Raw genomic sequence first — 18711 nt, 5'->3', positions numbered from 1 at the left:
CACCCCCTTACCCCATATACTGTATCTCTCTCTCTCTCCTCTTCTCTACCACCCCCCTTACCCCATACACTGTATCTCTCTCTCTCCTCTTCTCTACCACCCCCTTACCCCATATACTGTATCTCTCTCTCTCCTCTTCTCTACCACCCCCTTACCCCATATACTGTATCTCTCTCTCTCCTCTTCTCTACCACCCCCTTACCCCATATACTGTATCTCTCTCTCTCCTCTTCTCTACCACCCCCTTACCCCATATACTGTATCTCTCTCTCTCCTCTTCTCTACCACCCCCCTTACCCCGTATACTGTATCTCTCTCTCTCTCTCCTCTTCTCTACCACCCCCCTTACCCCGTATACTGTATCTCTCTCTCTCCTCTTCTCTACCACCCCCTTACCCCATATACTGTATCTCTCTCTCTCTCCTCTTCTCTACCACCCCCTTACCCCGTATACTGTATCTCTCTCTCTCCTCTTCTCTACCACCCCCTTACCCCGTATACTGTATCTCTCTCTCTCCTCTTCTCTACCACCCCCTTACCCCATATACTGTATCTCTCTCTCTCCTCTTCTCTACCACCCCCCTTACCCCATATACTGTATCTCTCTCTCTCCTCTTCTCTACCACCCCCTTACCCCATATACTGTATCTCTCTCTCTCCTCTTCTCTACCACCCCCTTACCCCATATACTGTATCTCTCTCTCTCCTCTTCTCTACCACCCCCCTTACCCCATATACTGTATCTCTCTCTCTCCTCTTCTCTACCACCCCCCTTACCCCATATACTGTATCTCTCTCTCTCCTCTTCTCTACCACCCCCCTTACCCCATATACTGTATCTCTCTCTCTCCTCTTCTCTACCACCCCCTTACCCCATATACTGTATCTCTCTCTCTCCTCTTCTCTACCACCCCCCTTACCCCATATACTGTATCTCTCTCTCTCCTCTTCTCTACCACCCCCTTACCCCATATACTGTATCTCTCTCTCTCCTCTTCTCTACCACCCCCTTACCCCATATACTGTATCTCTCTCTCTCCTCTTCTCTACCACCCCCTTACCCCATATACTGTATCTCTCTCTCTCCTCTTCTCTACCACCCCCCTTACCCCATATACTGTATCTCTCTCTCTCCTCTTCTCTACCACCCCCCTTACCCCATATACTGTATCTCTCTCTCTCCTCTTCTCTACCACCCCCCTTACCCCATATACTGTATCTCTCTCTCTCTGTCTTCTCTACCACCCCCTTACCCCATATACTGTATCTCTCTCTCTCTCTGTCTTCTTATGTCTCGCATATCATCTCTGTGTGTTTCATTAAAAGTTGATCAGTGTGACAGGTTACAGAAATCTGTAGGAAGGGAAAAACTCTGAGCTGAGACAAATTGCTACCGCAAGAGCAACCACCAGCAACACGGGTATAATTGCTTCAGAAATGATGAGCACATTCTGTGCGTGAGTGCGTGCGTGCGTGCGTGCGTGCGTGCGTGCGTGCGTGCGTGTGTGTGTGTGAGTGTGTTCAGTAAGCGCGTTTTAACCTAGCGTCCCTCCCTATTCCGGAAAAGAAATAAGGGGTCCTAGCTTGGACCCCTGTGGGACTCTGGGCAAAAGTATACTGTAGGGTGCATGTGTTTAATTTGAGCGTATGTCTATGTGTTTTCATGACAGATATGCTTCTCTGTAGGCTTGTGTATGAGTCCATATCTTCATGCATTGTGTGTGCACATGCAGGCGTATGTGTATTCTATATAGTCTATGCCTGTGTGTAGGTGTGTCTTCGCTGTGTGTGTGTTTGCCAAGCTTGAATTCAAGTTTTATGAGCATATTTCAGTTTTCCTGCCTCATGAATGTGTGCGTTTGTGTGCATGTGTGTACATGTATAGCAGTAATAATAGTAATAGGCTACTTACTGACTGTGGTATACAATACACAGTGCTATTGGAGATTCAGAGGCTGGGTGATTTAATAAGCCAGACAGCTAAGCTGAGAGCTAGGATGGTTAGTAAAATACTGGTGTAGGTATTGAGGAATCTTGCTACTTTTCTTTTTTACTGCCTGTCTGGCTGCCAAATTCCTGCAATATTTATGTCCCCACTACACAGAAGAATAGTTCAAATGGAGTTTCGTTCTGTTCTTCAGATCTCCGAATTGACAAGGAATTCTGGAGCGACTAGCTGGTAGGAAGCCATTAGAGTCCTCATTCAAGAACTTTATTGTACAGGATCGATGTGTGATGGAGAGAACGTGTAGAACGACGACAACTGTACTGTACCACTGCAGGATCCTGGGATTGAAAACGATCTGAATGCAAAGGAAAGGGATATAGAAATAAAATACAGCTTCACAGCTTCAAAATGCATATATTATTATATTAATGTTAGGCCCTACCCAGCCCGAAAACGTCGGGTCGGGTATGGTCAGGTTTGGGAAGAATTTGAGAACTATCACAGAGTAAAAGTAAAATAATAATAATAATTTAAAAAAATCCTTTCTTTTTTTATTGAGGCCGAGGCCCTACCCGGCCCGACTAATTAGCATACATTTTAGGCCCTACCCTAAATGTCGGGTCGGGTTCAGGTATGGTCGGGTTCGGGCAGAATTTGAGAATGAGAACTCTACCCAACGATAGCTTCTTTCGGAACCTCTTCCTCCTCTATCTCGGAGCTGTATTGCGGAGGGAGAGGTTCCGAAAGAAACAAGCTGTTCTCTTCTCAACGAGGTGCATCATTTGTTTCTCGTCATTGTGTGATGATTAAAAGTATTTTACAGAAAGAGCAGCGAGCGAGTCCACAGCTAATCTACAAGCCCACAAGTGCAACATGTTGCATCTGTGTCATGGAGAGTTCAGCTGGCACATGATTGTTGAACATTGATTCCACAATTTCAATACATTTCAAGGTACAAGGCTATGTGTGTTTTTTGTTGACATATTCACATGTACAAGTGAAATATGTGCATACAATAGTCAAATGGAAAAGGAAAGCCTTATTTCTTTATTGACATACCCAAGTAAAAAAACATAGAGTGCTACTGCAGAGCGATGAGGAGATCTCTGTTACTTAACTAACTCTCAGTAGAAATGATTACTATAGGAATATAGACCCATTCAACACTTATTATAACAAATAAATATCACTTGCAGGGCCTTTAAGATTCGACTTCATTTGAAGTTGAGGAGTTGTTGTTTTTTGTCTAGCGACTTTTCCCTAAAGCATATATTAGGCTTTACACTGTCTAGACATTCAAGCTCTCCCCAGACTCACCACTAAATCTAATCACGCTCCAAACCATATATATTCACACACACTCGCCCTGCCCAAAGAGTCTTTACTATTGGTTTATTTTATTTTCCACTGGTGTATGTCTTTGTAGTTTGCTCTCTCCCCCTTTTTCTGTGTGTACACTCTCCTTCTCTACTTGTTACTGTGCAGTTTGTATTTTTCCACCCGCTGTTTTGTTTTCTGTCGACTGCTTTCTATACTCTCTGCTTGTAGGCTCTCTGTTTGCATTTCTCCCTGTTTAATTTGTTCTCCGTCCTCGCTCCCACCTTGTCGTCAGGTATCAAGCCGTGTGCAAACACATTTCCTCTGGATTCCATCGTGTCAGTATTTACACCGGTAGCTGGATGTCGTTTTGATTTGCAATTTACGAGAATGCAACTCATAAAGTATTTTGTTCTTGGGGCACGGTGGCGCAGTCAGTAGTGCTGTCGCCTCACAGCTAGAAGGTCCTGGGTTCGATTCCCGCCGGGGGACACTGTGGGTGCTGGGGGCGTGTTCCCTCCTCCGCGTCATCAGTGCCCACACCCTAGGTGGGGTTGGCAAAAGGGCCTTTCTGTGTGGAGTTTGCATGTTCTCCCCGTGTCTCCTAGGGTAGATACCCTCACAAAAACATGCAGTAATGGTCTCTATAAAGCCTCCCCCTGGCCAGCTGGGGCGCCTGATGGAGGGGAATGGAACTGGTTGGAATAACGTGTTCCTTCCACGCGCTACGTCCAACCGGGGAAGCTCCCCCTGTCAGGTGATAAGAAGCGGCCTGCTCACTCCTCATGCATTGAAGGAAGCATGAGCTCAGTTCGGGGCCCTCCCCAGGTTGGCAGAGGGAGAGTAGAGCCCAGGATCACAGCTTAGGCAATTGGCACCGGGTGAAAAAATGGGTTACAAAAATCGTGGGATAAAAATTTAGAAAAGATAAAGTATTTTGTTCTCGAACATCGCAATATCACAAAGAAAGATAATTTATAAATAAACAAACAAAAATACGAAATGCAGCCAGTTTCATTAACTGAAAAAGAAAAATACTACTAATAATAATATCTCAAATGACCGACTTGGCATAACATTTCATGCCATCCAAACAAAGGTCCCAACTGCTTAAAAGTCAGTACTTTGCTTGTTCACCCATTGGTGCTTTAGTTTCCAAATGTAGATTTGTGACAGCTCTGAAATAGCCCAGCCAGCCACCCATACTATCCTTTGTGGTATATACAGTACCAGTGTTCATCTAGAGTCTAGACCCAGAGTATATTCAATTTCCATGTAGTTGCAGAGCCAAAAAAACTGGCCTTTTTCAGCTTTCTAACACAATCATTACCATGTATTGTATTTGTGAGATTCGAAGCGCCGTCCCAGTCTGACACTGCATGCGGTCTATTGATGCTTGGCATGGGTTAACACGTGATTCATTCATTTTGGATAATTACTCTGTGGGAAAACGCTTTGGCACATGGAACTGTTGTTGGATGGCTCATTGGTCAGCGTGATTTTACAGTATGACATTTAGTCATTCTGAAATGGTACGTTGTCTTTTTATTTGGCCCTCCATGTCTCTGTCATCCGCAGAGGACATGGGTTCCCCTCTGAAGCCAAACGGTCACTAAACATATAGAACTAATGACAAAAACTTTTATATTCACTTTTATTTGTATTTATTTTTTCAAATGGGCTCATCATGGCAGCAAAAATGATGATAATGAAGCCCAGAATCCATATTTTGCGAGAACATTTGCCAAAATTCTTGTTGCCAATCTACAAGTTCACAATGCGTAACTTGAGAGCTTGTAGATCAGCTATTTTTGGTAAAGAGATGTACACGGGAAAAAAGCGTTCCAAGTACAGTTATAAGTGGTTAAGGGTCTCCTCCACAGCCATCTATGAGAGAGTGGTTTGTTTAGACCAGGGCATTGCTTTGTCATACATTATGCGTTGTTTATGTGACAGTTAAAGCTACACAATGTAATTTTTGTGTTTGAATAACATTTTATTTTAAGTGATGCGCAGAGTGGAAAGTCAGCCGGATCAGTGGATCTCCAAAAAATATAGATACATAAATCCACAAATCCTTATGGAGTACCCTGATGTCATCAATATAATATGACGTCTTAGTACTGACATCAGAGACTGGCTACTGTATTTGCACAGCAAAGTACATTTTGAGCTGTGCTAACCCAGACGCTCCTGTACGTCTGGGTATGGAATGTAGGAGTATGGAATGTAGGAGTATGGAATGAGCAGGATATCTAACGTCAAGGACAGAACGGCCCATACAAGTAGATATGCAAGTGTGTCTTGTTTGATACCATTCAAAGTGACCACGCTCACTTCATACTGGTGCGATTTTTACAATCTGAGTGTAATTTTTTTTAAATTAACACTCGGGATTGGAATTTCTTTGCATGTACTCTTTCTGGGCTCATACATTCATACACTCCGTATCCATCTAGTCATGTTTTCCAAGACCACAGATGAAATGATCAAGTGACAATCGAGTGAAGGGAGCACAGCGCAAATTGTGAAGATTTTCTGCGACAGTGAAAGCATTGAAAAGTCAGCCGGTGTAAGGCTGGGATAAAGCACTCTGTCCCACTCATGGACTGTGAGAACGATGCTTGCATTGTTGTATTTTTTCCCAGTAAGTATGGGAGTTTTTAGTTTGTCTGTGTTGCTTTGTTTTAGGTGGTTATAAAATGTAAACGATCTCTTCTTAACTAGCAAAAAAAGTACAATAGGCTACCAGTAGCTTATTATACTTTAACGCCACAACAATGAAATGCTGTGCTAATTCATTCACACATGTATCACTACGCTGATGTATATGTGTTCATGCTTATTTTCTTGTGTATGAAGTCATGCACATTTCCATGCTTCTTGCTCATTTGTTTTCTAACATGGTGACAGCTTTATACACATTCAGTGCCATATCCTCGATTATTTCCGCGAGCGTGCAGCAGCAAAACAGGGTTCCTCATAAGCAGTTTTGCCCGGCTGTCCTGCTAATGTGTATATTATACGCAGTTTCGGCTTCAGGCTCCCAGCTGCTGGGCATTGTGTTGCTTTCTGAATGTCTGGGTCTTTAATAGCAGCGACAGGCGATGGCAGGTGCCAGCGTTCATCACCGGAAGACAACGCAGCGCGTGTAATTGCCAGAACACCACCTCTGCTCGCATACCGCCCACCTCTGCTCGTAAATGGGTGGGAAACATGTGGCTCACATGTCAAAATATCATTGTTGGTGTCAACAACATTGCTGTTGCTTTCTCTCTCCCTCTGCCTTTGTTTGTTTCCCTGAGTATCCCTCGCTCTCTTTCTCACATTGCTCTTCCGGTCTCTACTGTTATACCTCCCTTGCGCCCCCTCTCTCAGCAGTCAACTTGATATTGTAGAGGTGAATATTTATTCACGGTGCTCTCCACTTCACAAGTTCCGCAGCCAAAATAACAATACAAAGAAAATAAATGAGTTGATAATATGGAACATCAGCTGCACCCGTGTCTACGTGCTGATGTCTAACTCCATTTATAATAAATCAAGCAAAAGGCACGTGTGGGTGGCAGCGTGGCCTCGGCTCTCCTATTTATTTGTCCTATTATTTATCTAGGGTGTTCAATTCTCACCCAGACTGCTTCGTTATGTACCATAGCACAGGACATAATTTACCATTCTCGTATTCATTTACAAGCAGTTTTGCACATCTAAATAGCTATCTAAATGCTAAGTAATCCTAAAACATCACTTTTAGCCTGCGTACACCAAATAAATATTCTTGGAGAAAGAGACCCCTTTAAAGAGACCCTAACCCTAACCATAAAAATAAGGACCTGCCTCCTCACCGTACTACATGTGTGTGAACAAAGGAACACACTTTTATAATATTGAAACCTGCCACATAATACAGGTATCTCAAAATAACTTCTGGTTCTGTTTGCTTTGACCTACTCATGTGCTTTGATGTTTGATGTAAACTGTAATGTAGAAAATGCAATGTATACGATGATCCTGTAATGCACAAGTGGTGGATAACGGAGTGCTCTCACTCCCTTTGTCAAAGTTCAGTGACATTTTGGTTTTGCTGTTGTGTATCTGTTTGTGTGCATGCATGCTTGTATTTGTGTTGGTGAAGGTCTGGTGAGGTTTTGAGGTGAGATGTTTGTGTCAAAGTCTTTTCTTTTCTCTCCTCTCCAGCTCTTCCCATGTTGCAGTCCAGTGAAGAGCAGGCCCCCGTCTCTCAGAGCAAGTCCTTGGGTGACGTCGAAGAGCTCGCTGCCAGCTATGAACGCAAACTTATAGAGGTCAGTGTTGTACCTCGGTCTGTCACTGTGTTACGGTAGCTAATCTTAAAAACCTATAGATCAGAGTTTCCCAATAGGCGGCCCGCGGGGGGCTACTGTCTGGCCCCGACCAACCCCAGTAATAATGGTGGTATAAGAGCAGCAACAACACTAGTATATCGTCGTTGTCGGGTGGAAATCTCGTATCTCCAAATGTGTACGTTCTTTCGCAAATCTTACAAGGCCGTCGCACAAAAGTAGTGAAAACAGCAGATCTACAAGCACACAACGCCTCGCACCGCGAGGCGTTGTGTGCTTGTAGATCGGCTGTTTTCACTAGTTTAAATCATTTTTAAAACGAACGGTTTTGGACATACAAGATTTTCACCCGACAACGACGAAAACTGTCGCTGGAGTAGTGGGAACGCCACCGTCGCCCCCTGCAATGTTGTGGCCCTCGGCTTGGTACCCTAGACATAATTCGGCCCTTGGGGAAAACTAATTGGGGAACACTGCTATAGATGGTTAGACTTATACAATGAGCTGCCGTCATGCCAGTATCCTTTTTTTCGTGCTGCATCGCAGTTGCTTCCAGTATATAAGAGATCCTTGATGCATTTATCCTTCATCTTGAATATTATACAGCGGAAACAAAAAAATCGAACCTTTGTTCGAAGTGGAGCTGTGTGTGTGTGTGTGTGTGTGTGTGTGTGTGTGTGTGTGTGTGTGTGTGTGTGTGTGTGTGTGTGTGTGTGTGTGCAACAGCGCCCCTCCCTTAACATGTGTGGTCAGAAAAGGTTACTGCAGGCTACATACAGACACGGAGACAGACAGACAGACAGACAGACCCAGGCTACATACAGACACGGAGACAGACAGACAGACAGACAGACCCACACACACCGCCACGTATAGGGAGCTTGTGTTCCACACAGCTCCAAAAGTATAATTTTACACAGTCCGCTTGGGTCTTTAGGTTTTCCCTTCCAAGGCCTGAACAGAAATCAAAACTGTGATTTAACAGGTAATCAAACATGCAGTAAAAAGAGCAACGTCTACAATGGCTCCATCCATCTGCTCTGTCCTTCATATCATTTGCACTGTAAAGCTCATAAAGTCAGGCTGGTACTGTCCAGCTATTACTCTTCTGCTTGAACTTAATTCACGATGAAGGCTGTTATTGTCTAACCGTTATATATCTCATGGGTGACTCGAGAAACACATTGATTTAAGAAAAAAGAAAATGTAATCCAAAGCGTGCATGGAGTCAAAGGAAGGGGTTTTTAAAAGTCGATCCAGGTGAGTGGACAGGAAATCCTTTGGGCCAGCCAAGAGCTGTGAGGAGAGAGCCACAAAGACAAGATGAGAAATCCTCACCAAGCCGCCATGACTTTGAGGAAGCGCAAGTGTGCTTTCTGAAGTAGCGTTTGATCCATCACTTAACATTCATCTGGCTTCATACGCATACTACAAACCCTCACTGGAATATGAGTGTTATAGGTATTTTTTAGGTCAGGAATAAGCTTGAATCCTTTTTGTAAAACAATGGAAAAGACTTGACTTTATTACTGAAAGTAACTATTCTTGCGCTGACGGGGCTATGGGCTAATGATCACGCACTAGAAGGAAAGCATGGCTTCTGAATCAAATGGTACTTAAAGGTACAGGAAACCCAAGGCTGATTTTGTACTCTACTATTTGTTTTCCAGTTCAGGTCAAAAACATGTCTGTCTATAAGCAACGCAGGCTCAGCTAATTCAATTCATAAGTGTGTTCGATTTTGGTGTGCCCAGAGCCATAGGTAGTCAACAGGTCTAACACACCCATTATGAATTGTATTAGCTGCTTACACCAGTAAGACTCCCTAATCGGGAGATAAGCGACCGTCAGGTCGCAGCGTGATTTTAGGGCAAAATGTGTAGGAGCAGTGTCCAAAAATGTGGTTCAAAAAATCGGCCTGATGGTGGCGCTATATGGGACATCCATATTGATGAGATGGGTGTAGACATACTGTGTACTGATTTGTGTGATTTTAGGGCAAAATCTGTAGGAGCAGTGTCCAAAAATGTGTTTGAAAAAAATCGGCCTGATGGTGGCGCTATATGGGACAGATCCATGTTGATGACATGAGTGTAGACATAGTGTGTACCGATTTGTGTGATTTTAGGGCAAAATCTGTAGGAGCAGTGTCCAAAAATGTGTTTTGCAAGAATCGGCCTCATGGTGGCGCTAGAAGAGGGCCATGTGAGAAATGAGGGGTGGGGTCTCCGCGTTGCCTTGGCGGACGAATAGATACCGGCCCCGGCTCTCCCGGACGCTCCTAGCCCGAGTTACGGCATTTTATGTGAGCTGCAGTGGAGGGGGTCCTCCACTGGGGGCGCCACCACTTTGGCATCCGTTCTGGAGCACCAGGAGTCGGTGGTCCCCGGGAATTCCCCGTGAGCAGCCCCGTTGGGGTGGTCATTTGGTCATTTTTGCACATTTGGTAATTCTTTACATCTGGGGGTCCCCCAGGGACCTGGGGGTCCCTGGAGCTCCGGGGGTCCTTGGAGGTTGTAGTTTGGCAGGCAAGGAGTGTGTGTGCAAAATTTGGCATGGATCGGGGCAACGGTTGCGGAGATATGAGCAGGGCAATAGTGTGACGTGTGACGTGTGAGGTGTGACAGACAGACAGACTGACGGACGGACGGACGGACGGACGGACGGACGGACGGACGGACGGACGGACGGACGGACGGACGGACGGACGGACGGACGGACGGACGGACGGACGGACGGACTGACTGACTGACTGACTGACTGACTGACTGACTGACTGACTGACTGACTGACTGACTGACTGACTGACTGACTGACTGACTGACTGACTGACTGACTGACTGACTGACTGACTGACTGACTGACTGACTGACTGACTGACTGACTGACTGACTGACTGACTCACAGTTTGTGGAGGTTTTGATAGTAATAGCTGCTTACATCATGGTGTACCGTAAGGTTAGTTTTATGCAGACTGCCATGTTTTTACGCTGTTGTAGTTTGTAACGTGAGATGAACTGGAAAACAGACTGCATGGTTTCATCCACTTTAAGCAAAAATTGCCAGGCGCTGGGAAAAATGGTGAAAACCTCTAGAACCTCCAATTTATATTTCTGGTTCCTAAGTTGTCTTCACTGGACAGGGTGAATATATGTATTTGAAAAACAGCTGTATTAACAACAGCATTGCAGGCGGCGATGGAAGCTCTTGCAAAGCTTGCCGTTTGGAATGGTGTGACAACTCCGTAAGCCAGCCAGATTGTTACATCACTGGCAAAGAACGAGAGAGAGAGAGAGAGCGAGAGATGGAGGAGAACAATGTGTCTGTGTATTCTAACAGGGCCGGGGAGGCATCCTCTTGAATTATTCAATCCCCCGTTTTTCTATTTCTTTAATAAGAAATAATTTCGCCCTGTGTTTATTCATTTATTTATTTATTTTTGCGGGGGGAAACCGTCTCTTCAATTATTCATGTGTTGTACATGTGTGTGCGATGCATTTTTCATGCCGTTTACTTATTTATCCATTCATTTGCTTGGCTGTCGGTCTCAATAGGGCCTTCCCGTTGTGAGCGAGCTGGTCCCAAGGACTGTTTGTCACCCATCGACCTTGTGTGCATCTCAAGTCCCAGTCCAACCGAGCAGTTTTCAAAACAGACCTTGGAACGCAGGCCCACTTTTGCCCTCCCTCTATGTATCAAGTCATCTTGCCAGCTTGTGGTCTTTTTGAGAAGCGTCACAGGTTCCAGGTGGTCCCCAGCTAAATGATGGAGAGTTGGTAACTCTTGGTTTCATTTTAGGCTCTCAACAGTTAAATTATTGTTAAACATTTGCTTAATATACAAGAAGTCTACACAATTTTGCTTGTCATCTCTCCTACCACATCAATACAGTGGTGTGAAGTGGTGTGAAGTAGATTTACTAAAGTACTGTACTTAACACATTCAGTGCCACCTTTTCACCACTAGAGGGCGCCCAATGGCCATAGAATCTCTCATAGACAAGCGTTGTATATGCACAAGCCGTGCGCAGCCATGATGCGCCTGAACACTTTCCTTTGTGTCATGAACAGGGACAGGATGAAGTTAGCTTGAAGTTAGCTATTGGCTAACAAGCATTTTAGAAGCCCTATTTTCGGCGATTTAGCCATGATTGAACCTTGCACACCTCATGGATATGCATGGAACAGAGAAAATGAGCTCTAAAGATCCTGGATTGCATTGGAGTGGATGGTAAATATCGGCGGCGCGACGCTCTCGCGGGCCGTGTAAACAGATGACGGCCGGCGGCCCGGCTCGAAAAAAAAAAAAAAAAGAAACGAACTAGTTCGGGATCGGCACCCTGATAAGGTCCAAATAAAGCCGAACTAGTTCGGGATTGGCACAGTAAGAGTTAAGTACAATTTTGAGGTATTGTATATGCAGGTATTTTGAGGTATATGTACTTTACTTGAGTATTTCCAATTTCCAATTAATTTACTTCTACTCCACTACATCTCGGATCCAAATATTGTACTTTTACTCTACTACATTTATTTGAAAACTTTAGTTACTAGTTATTTTGCAGATATACATTATAATATTATAAAACATACATGAACCACTTTAGGCTATTTTATAACTTGGCTAATTGAAAATAGCTGATCTCGTTGTGAGCTTGTAGATCTGCTATTTTCAAACATTTTGTACTTTTACTTTTGGTACTTTAAGTACATTTTGATGCCAACACTTTCATACTTTTACCCAAGTACATTTTGAATTCCGGACGTTTACTTGTAACAGAGTATTTCTATATTGCAGTATTGATACTTTTACTTAAGTAAACAATGTGAGTACTTTTTCCACCACTGAACACAGCATGGAACTGTGGAGAAAATCGTATCCAGCGATAACAAAACATTCTACGCTTTGGGTCTCAAATGGCACAAATGCTGAATAAATAATGGACCTTGGTATGAAAAGGGTTGAAAACCACTGACCTAGGGAAAGACAATGATAGCTGGGCCGCGTGCTGGCCACTAAATGTTACCAACTCCCGAGACACAAAGTGCAAAACAACGCTGCGCGCCAGTGCGCGGTGGCTTGTTGGATTGTCCTCATTAGCATCCTCCCACTCGCCTTTCCACACAGTGACTGCAGCAGCTGCTGGACTGTTCACTCATAGTTTGTGGACACAGTCACATTAGTATGGGATGAGTGAGAAGACTGTAGGAACACAGGGGCAGGGAGGTTTGATATTGATCACACGGAAATGTCACATCAAGTCCCTGGCTGATACGCATAGAAGCCTGGCGGTGTCATTATCAGAGGCATATCGGACCAAAGCGACATCACTTGTAATGAATTAATTAGTCAGTGCATTGCATTGCATTTTATTCGCCGTCTTTGCATTGGAGGCACATCTTCGGACACACACACGCACGCACGCACGCACGCACGCACGCACGCACGCACGCACGCACGCACGCACACACGCACACACACACACACACACACACACACACACACACACACACGCAATCTCTTCTCAAATATTGTTTCCCTCTGTACATTCTTGGAACCTTCTCACTTTCACTGTCCCTTCCTCTTGCAAACTGTCCCCTTTCCACTTCTCACTTTTCCACCCTTTCTTTATCGCCCCGCGTGCATGTGTGTGTGTGTGTGGGTGCCTGAGGGGTGGGGGTCACATTTGTTCACACCCCATCAGTGTGCATAATCTTTAGGCCTCAGTGCGTTTGAGGAGAAGCAGGTGGGAAGTTGTTGTCTGTTTAGTACATTATGTGGACATGTTTTAGTGTGCATTTGTCACTGTGAGTGTACAGTATGTGTGCATTATGTATTTATTATGTATGTTATGTATGTGTGTTTGTGCGTGTGGGAGCACATTGAATGTCATGGCTGTTAGTTATCAGTGACTGTGAGGCCGTGGGTGAAATAAGTGCAGTCTAGTGGGTTTTACAGTGTATTTTTGAAACAAAGACAAAGAATGATGGATAGAAAGAAGGAAAGACCAGAGCAAAAAACACAATACTGTAAAAACATGACGTACTGTACCCACACTTCCACAATCACAGGTTATCTCATGTATGGTTAGATAGATCTTTATTAATTGTTGTCATAGCAGCACCGCATTAACACATCTACTGCCTCTTAATCTGAAGGTTGCTTGGTGCCTCGGTGCCACGTGGTTTCCTCCATAGGCCGCCGCTATTATTTTGAAGGGCTGGAAGGGGGTTGTTTTTGTTTTTTTGGATTATCACTTGACGGCAACGATTACGTCATCTAGTCACATGACAGTGTGGGACAAGAAGAGGGAAGATGGCTGCGCCCTGCCTTGGCCCTTGTTTACATTTAGATCTGCTGCAAAATGTCTCAAAATGGCTATTTTGTTTAAATGAAGTTTCTTTATGGGCCTCTCCATTGACTTAACATTGAGGAGCTTCACTTCGCGTGCACGCCCAACGTGCGTTGTAAACAAATCGCCGACATTACCGATGCGAGCGGGACCGGAGCGACATTAAGTAAGTAATAATATCTTTACTGTATATACAGTAAGATTCACAGTCCTCACCGTCAACGGCGCCATGGTATTAACCCTTTCAATGACGGTGAGGACTGTCAACGGCGGCGAAAAAGTTAAAGGACTTCGTTCTTTTTTACAACAAGGGTTCATATTTTAGATTGTAATTAGAGAAAAGAAAAGATGAGTGTTAAAATGTTTCCATTTACTGCTTTTTATCATTTTAGCGTTTTTGATTTCACTGGGTGGGGGCATATGTTCAATCGGCTAAATATGTCTTTTTAGACGCAATAAGTCTTTATTACTATTTACAGTAACACTACTAGCCCCCATAAGTCACATCTGCCCATGAAAGATTGTGGTGCATCTTGGGAATGGGCTTATTGTGGTAAAAAGACACTTGTACGTATGTCCCCAGCCACTGAATTCAAAATCGCTAAAATGATAGAAAGCAGTAAATGTAAACATTTTCACATTCATATTTTCTTTTCTCTAATTTCAATTTAAAATATGAACCCTTGTTGTAAAAAAAACAAAGTTGTCCTTTAAGGATGAAACACCAAGATACTGTTAAGGGTAGAGAATAAATACAGAATAAGTATTAACACTAGCAATATAATATAAAAGACAGAATAAAGGTGACTTAAACACCTGCCCTGGCCCTCTGCACCTGCATGGGCTGCTCATCAGTCGGTAGAAGTAGAGGCGTAGTTATGGTTTGCATTCTGTCACTTGTAAAAAAAACGGCATATAAAGTGCCAGCTTGCTTACCTGGAATCACCCCAGCCTCTCTTTGAACTCTCCATTTTGTTTCACAATATTGAGGACACCCAACTCATGAGCTCCTTTCATGTGTGCGTCTCTGTTGACTGGGTAAACAGTGAACTGGTCTGGTGTGCCGCTTTCTAGGAACACCCAGATTCAGGAACGACTGGGCTCCCAAGTTGCATCATAAGAGTGTCACCGTGTTCTACCGCCGTCTCCAGACGGTAGCTCAAAGTAGCTCGGCGTCTCTAGCTCACAGGCAGGATCCTCCCAACCCAGATTTTTGGCAGACGTTGCAGTCAAACCCAATTAAGCAAACACACCCAAACAAGGATTCCCCCCGACACACACGCACGCACGCACACACACACGCACGCACGCACACCCTCGCACGCACACACAAACACAAGACAGACTACACTGTGGCAGCTGCATAAAAATCATATTTTGCCCTCGCGCTGGATTTTCACATAGACGTTGCACTGTTAGAAGGAGCAAACGCGGCTGCTGTAAGTGAACCGTGCAGGGTGGAGATGTGGGTCGCTGCCTCCTGGGGGGGCGGGGGTTGTGCGGGTGGGGGCGACAGAGCCTCCCTTTGATCCATGAGGCTCATTAATTATCCATGAAACAACAACAACAAACGAGAACAGCAATTACATAAGAACCACTGGCAATTAGAATTTGCGACCCCTGCTCGGGGAGGAGGCGCGGTAACGACCTGCCTGGACAGGAAACCAAAAAAAGATACAAAAGATTTAAATGCAGGAAAAACTAAACAAAAATGCCAGCACAGTGTCTCATGTTAAAGTGATTAATGCCGCCCTAGAAATGCCAAAATAAAGGATGAAAGCAAAACACTCAACGCTGTTGTTGATGTGCATTTCAGTTTATTGTTGATGTTCAGCATATTCTTTCGAGACAAGACTTTAAAATACCGCACATTTACTGAGAAAAAAGAATCCTGTTTCAGTCTGTTTTGTTATTTTCACGGTGTCCTACAATTCCCATGATATATTTTGTGGGCAAGCGCTGGCCTGACATGCCCAAATGGTCTGTGGGTGCCAGTCATCAGTGTGATTCATATCTTCACAATCTGCTATTTTCAAAATGTTTTACAATGTGCTTTTAGTTGCAACCACTTTCACTGATGAATAAGGGAAATCATTACCAAGAAATTTCTTCACCAATGTGTTTCTAAAGGTGTGTAATAATATGTACTAAAAGGTTGAAATTCAACTCCCGGGCGAAACTTCATAAAAAACGGATGAAATTATGTGTCCCATTAACCTTACTATACAGGAAAAAAATAAAAAAAATAAAATAAATCTGCTTTAAGTAGCATGTGAGGGGTCAAACTAGGGGTTTTTCATGATGCTGAATCCATTGCAAGCATTTGTTTTGCACGAAAAACATTCCTTGGGCTAAGAACGGCCCCACAAAATGATGGTCTAGTGATGAGTCATCACTTTTCCAGTTTTGTGGGGGCCATTTGTAGCCCATGGAATGTTTTTCGTGCAAAACAAATGCTTGCAATGGATTCAGCATCATGAAAAACCCCTAGTTAGACCCCTCACATGGTACTTAAAGCAGATTTATCTTTTTGTATTATTTTCCTGTATAGTAAGGTTAATGGGACACACACTTTCATCAGTTTTTTATGAAGTTTCCCCCGGGAGTTGAATTTCAACCTTTTATTACATTTTAGTACACATTATTAACCCTGCAAGACCCGAATTAATTTCTACTGGCCAATTTAAAAATATATATATATATTATCAGATGCTGTTGTAGGAGTCATAATCACAGGAAAATGTAATGTTACAAAATTAATAATGTTTTTGTAAGGTTTTATAGCCATAAATCATAAATCATGCTCTAATTTGCATTTTGGGGATATCTTTCACAATAATAACATATGTACATGTTTTAGACATTCTAATGATCACGAAAAAATCTATTACAGGCATTTTACTTATGTTTTAGTGAGGAATAGCTTCAGTTAAAAAGTGAGATGTTGTTCGTCCAGACGCTGGAATTTCAACTTCTCTGGGAGGTGTGAATGTCAGCCCATGTGGGGGGTATTTATATGCAAATATCGTGGCCAATGGCATTGTAATACTAAACAATAGGATTTAATGGTGATGTTAATGTGAAAAAAGAACAGGAAAACTAACTATAACATTTTTTAAAACAATATTTAAAAAATGTTGCCAAAAAGCAACGCTGGGCCTTGCAGGGTTAAACACCTTTAGAAACACATTGGTGAAGACATTTCTTGGTAACGATTTAGTTAGCAGATTTGTTAAATATCAGATAAAATCCCCTTGCTTTTACGTAGTTTGTTTATATTGCACACAAAGACTCCATGCTCTCGTTTGTTTTGCACTTAGTACTGTATTAGATTTGCACCTAGCAACTTGTCTTGGTGTGGGGATACATGCCAGTATAGAGTACTGTATGCATAATACACAACAGATAATGTTTATCATGCATGTACCCATTGGGTACCGGCCTACTCGGGAACGATAATGCATGCCCCACCCAGCTTTAGTGGCCAGTCTGACTGGAACTACAGAAAACATGGGCTGTAATGGGCTTGTAGATTCACGTCTGTGTGTGGAAGTCACGTTCAAAATAAAATACAATAAAAACACAGGGGAAAAAAACATTCCAAAATCATGTTTATTATGCCCTCAACTGCATTAAAACAGGATGGTAACACTGTGGAACTACCTTAACTTAGTTATTAAATGTCTTTGATATAAGTTGTTATGCGTTATTATAAAGATTTATTATGATTGTCAGGAAGCATTATAATGAACTATAATCTATCTATAAATGCGACAAATCTCTGTCTGTCTGTCTGTTTGTTTGTTTGTAATCCGCGTATCTCGAGAACCGTTCGTCCCACCGGCTTCAGATTCGGCACGCGCGTTCCCCGCCGCCGCGCGGAGTGCAGTGCCGGACCTCGACCCGACCCGACTCGCGGTTTTCCGAAACCGGCGCGAAACGTTCGGAATCTCCTTATGCAGAGCTGATTGTTGACTTCAGGCTGTTCCGGAGGAAGCGCTGACTCATTGTGACATCACTTCATAAAAGGCTCTGACATCACGTACGCCACATGAGTCAACAAAAAATCTCTGTGAATGTGTATGTATGTATGTAATCCGAGTATCTCTAAACCATTCTTCCCACGTTCTCCATATATGGGCATAAAATGAATGCCCGTATGCGGAACTGATGTCTGACATAAGAGTTTTCCGCAACCAGTACTGTGTGTGCAGAGATCTCCATATATGGGCATAAGGGGTATGGGCATAAAATGAATCCCCGAATGCGGAGCTGATGTCTGACATCAGAGTTTTCCGCAACCGGTACAGTGTGTGCAGAGATCTCCATATATGGGCATAAGGGGACAATGGCAAACAGATGGTCAAAACGGGTCCTATGACAACAGGTATATTGGGGTTTGCATTGAAGGGTGGGGACAAAGGCTAACAGAAGGCAAACAGATGGTCCAAACGGGTCCTATGACAACAGGTATATTGGGGTTTGCATTAAAGGGTGGGGACAAAGGCTAACAGATGGTCAAAACGGGTCCTATGACAACAGACCCAGAACTATATCTGCAGTGATCTCCATATATGGACATAAAATGGACGCCGACAGACAGACAGATACAGATATCTCCATATATGGGGAACTGATGTCTGACATCAGAGTTTTCCGCAACCAGTACTGTGTGTGCAGAGATCTCCATATATGGGCATAAGGGGTATGGGCATAAAATGAATCCCCGAATGCGGAGCTGATGTCTGACATCAGAGTTTTCCGCAACCGGT

The 18711-nt window shown here is 43.6% G+C and overlaps 1 protein-coding gene across 1 annotated transcript in view; it reads left to right on the top strand.

The window, feature by feature from the left end:
• The window catches only part of snx29 (sorting nexin 29), a 196896-nt gene that overhangs the window by 95902 nt on the left and 82283 nt on the right, over positions 1 to 18711 (top strand). Inside the window, exon 15 of the mRNA XM_080747936.1 lies at positions 7463 to 7569. Coding sequence (XP_080604062.1) covers positions 7463 to 7569 — 107 coding nt within the window. The remainder of the gene's footprint in view (positions 1 to 7462; positions 7570 to 18711) is intronic.

Source organism: Nannobrachium achirus (genome assembly GCF_963921795.1).
Source record: "Nannobrachium achirus genome assembly, chromosome: 18".
In the NCBI taxonomy this organism is placed as follows: Eukaryota; Metazoa; Chordata; class Actinopteri; order Myctophiformes; family Myctophidae; genus Nannobrachium; species Nannobrachium achirus.
The sequence above is the reverse complement of the archived record's forward strand: the minus strand, read 5'-3'. Positions and strand labels throughout refer to the sequence as shown.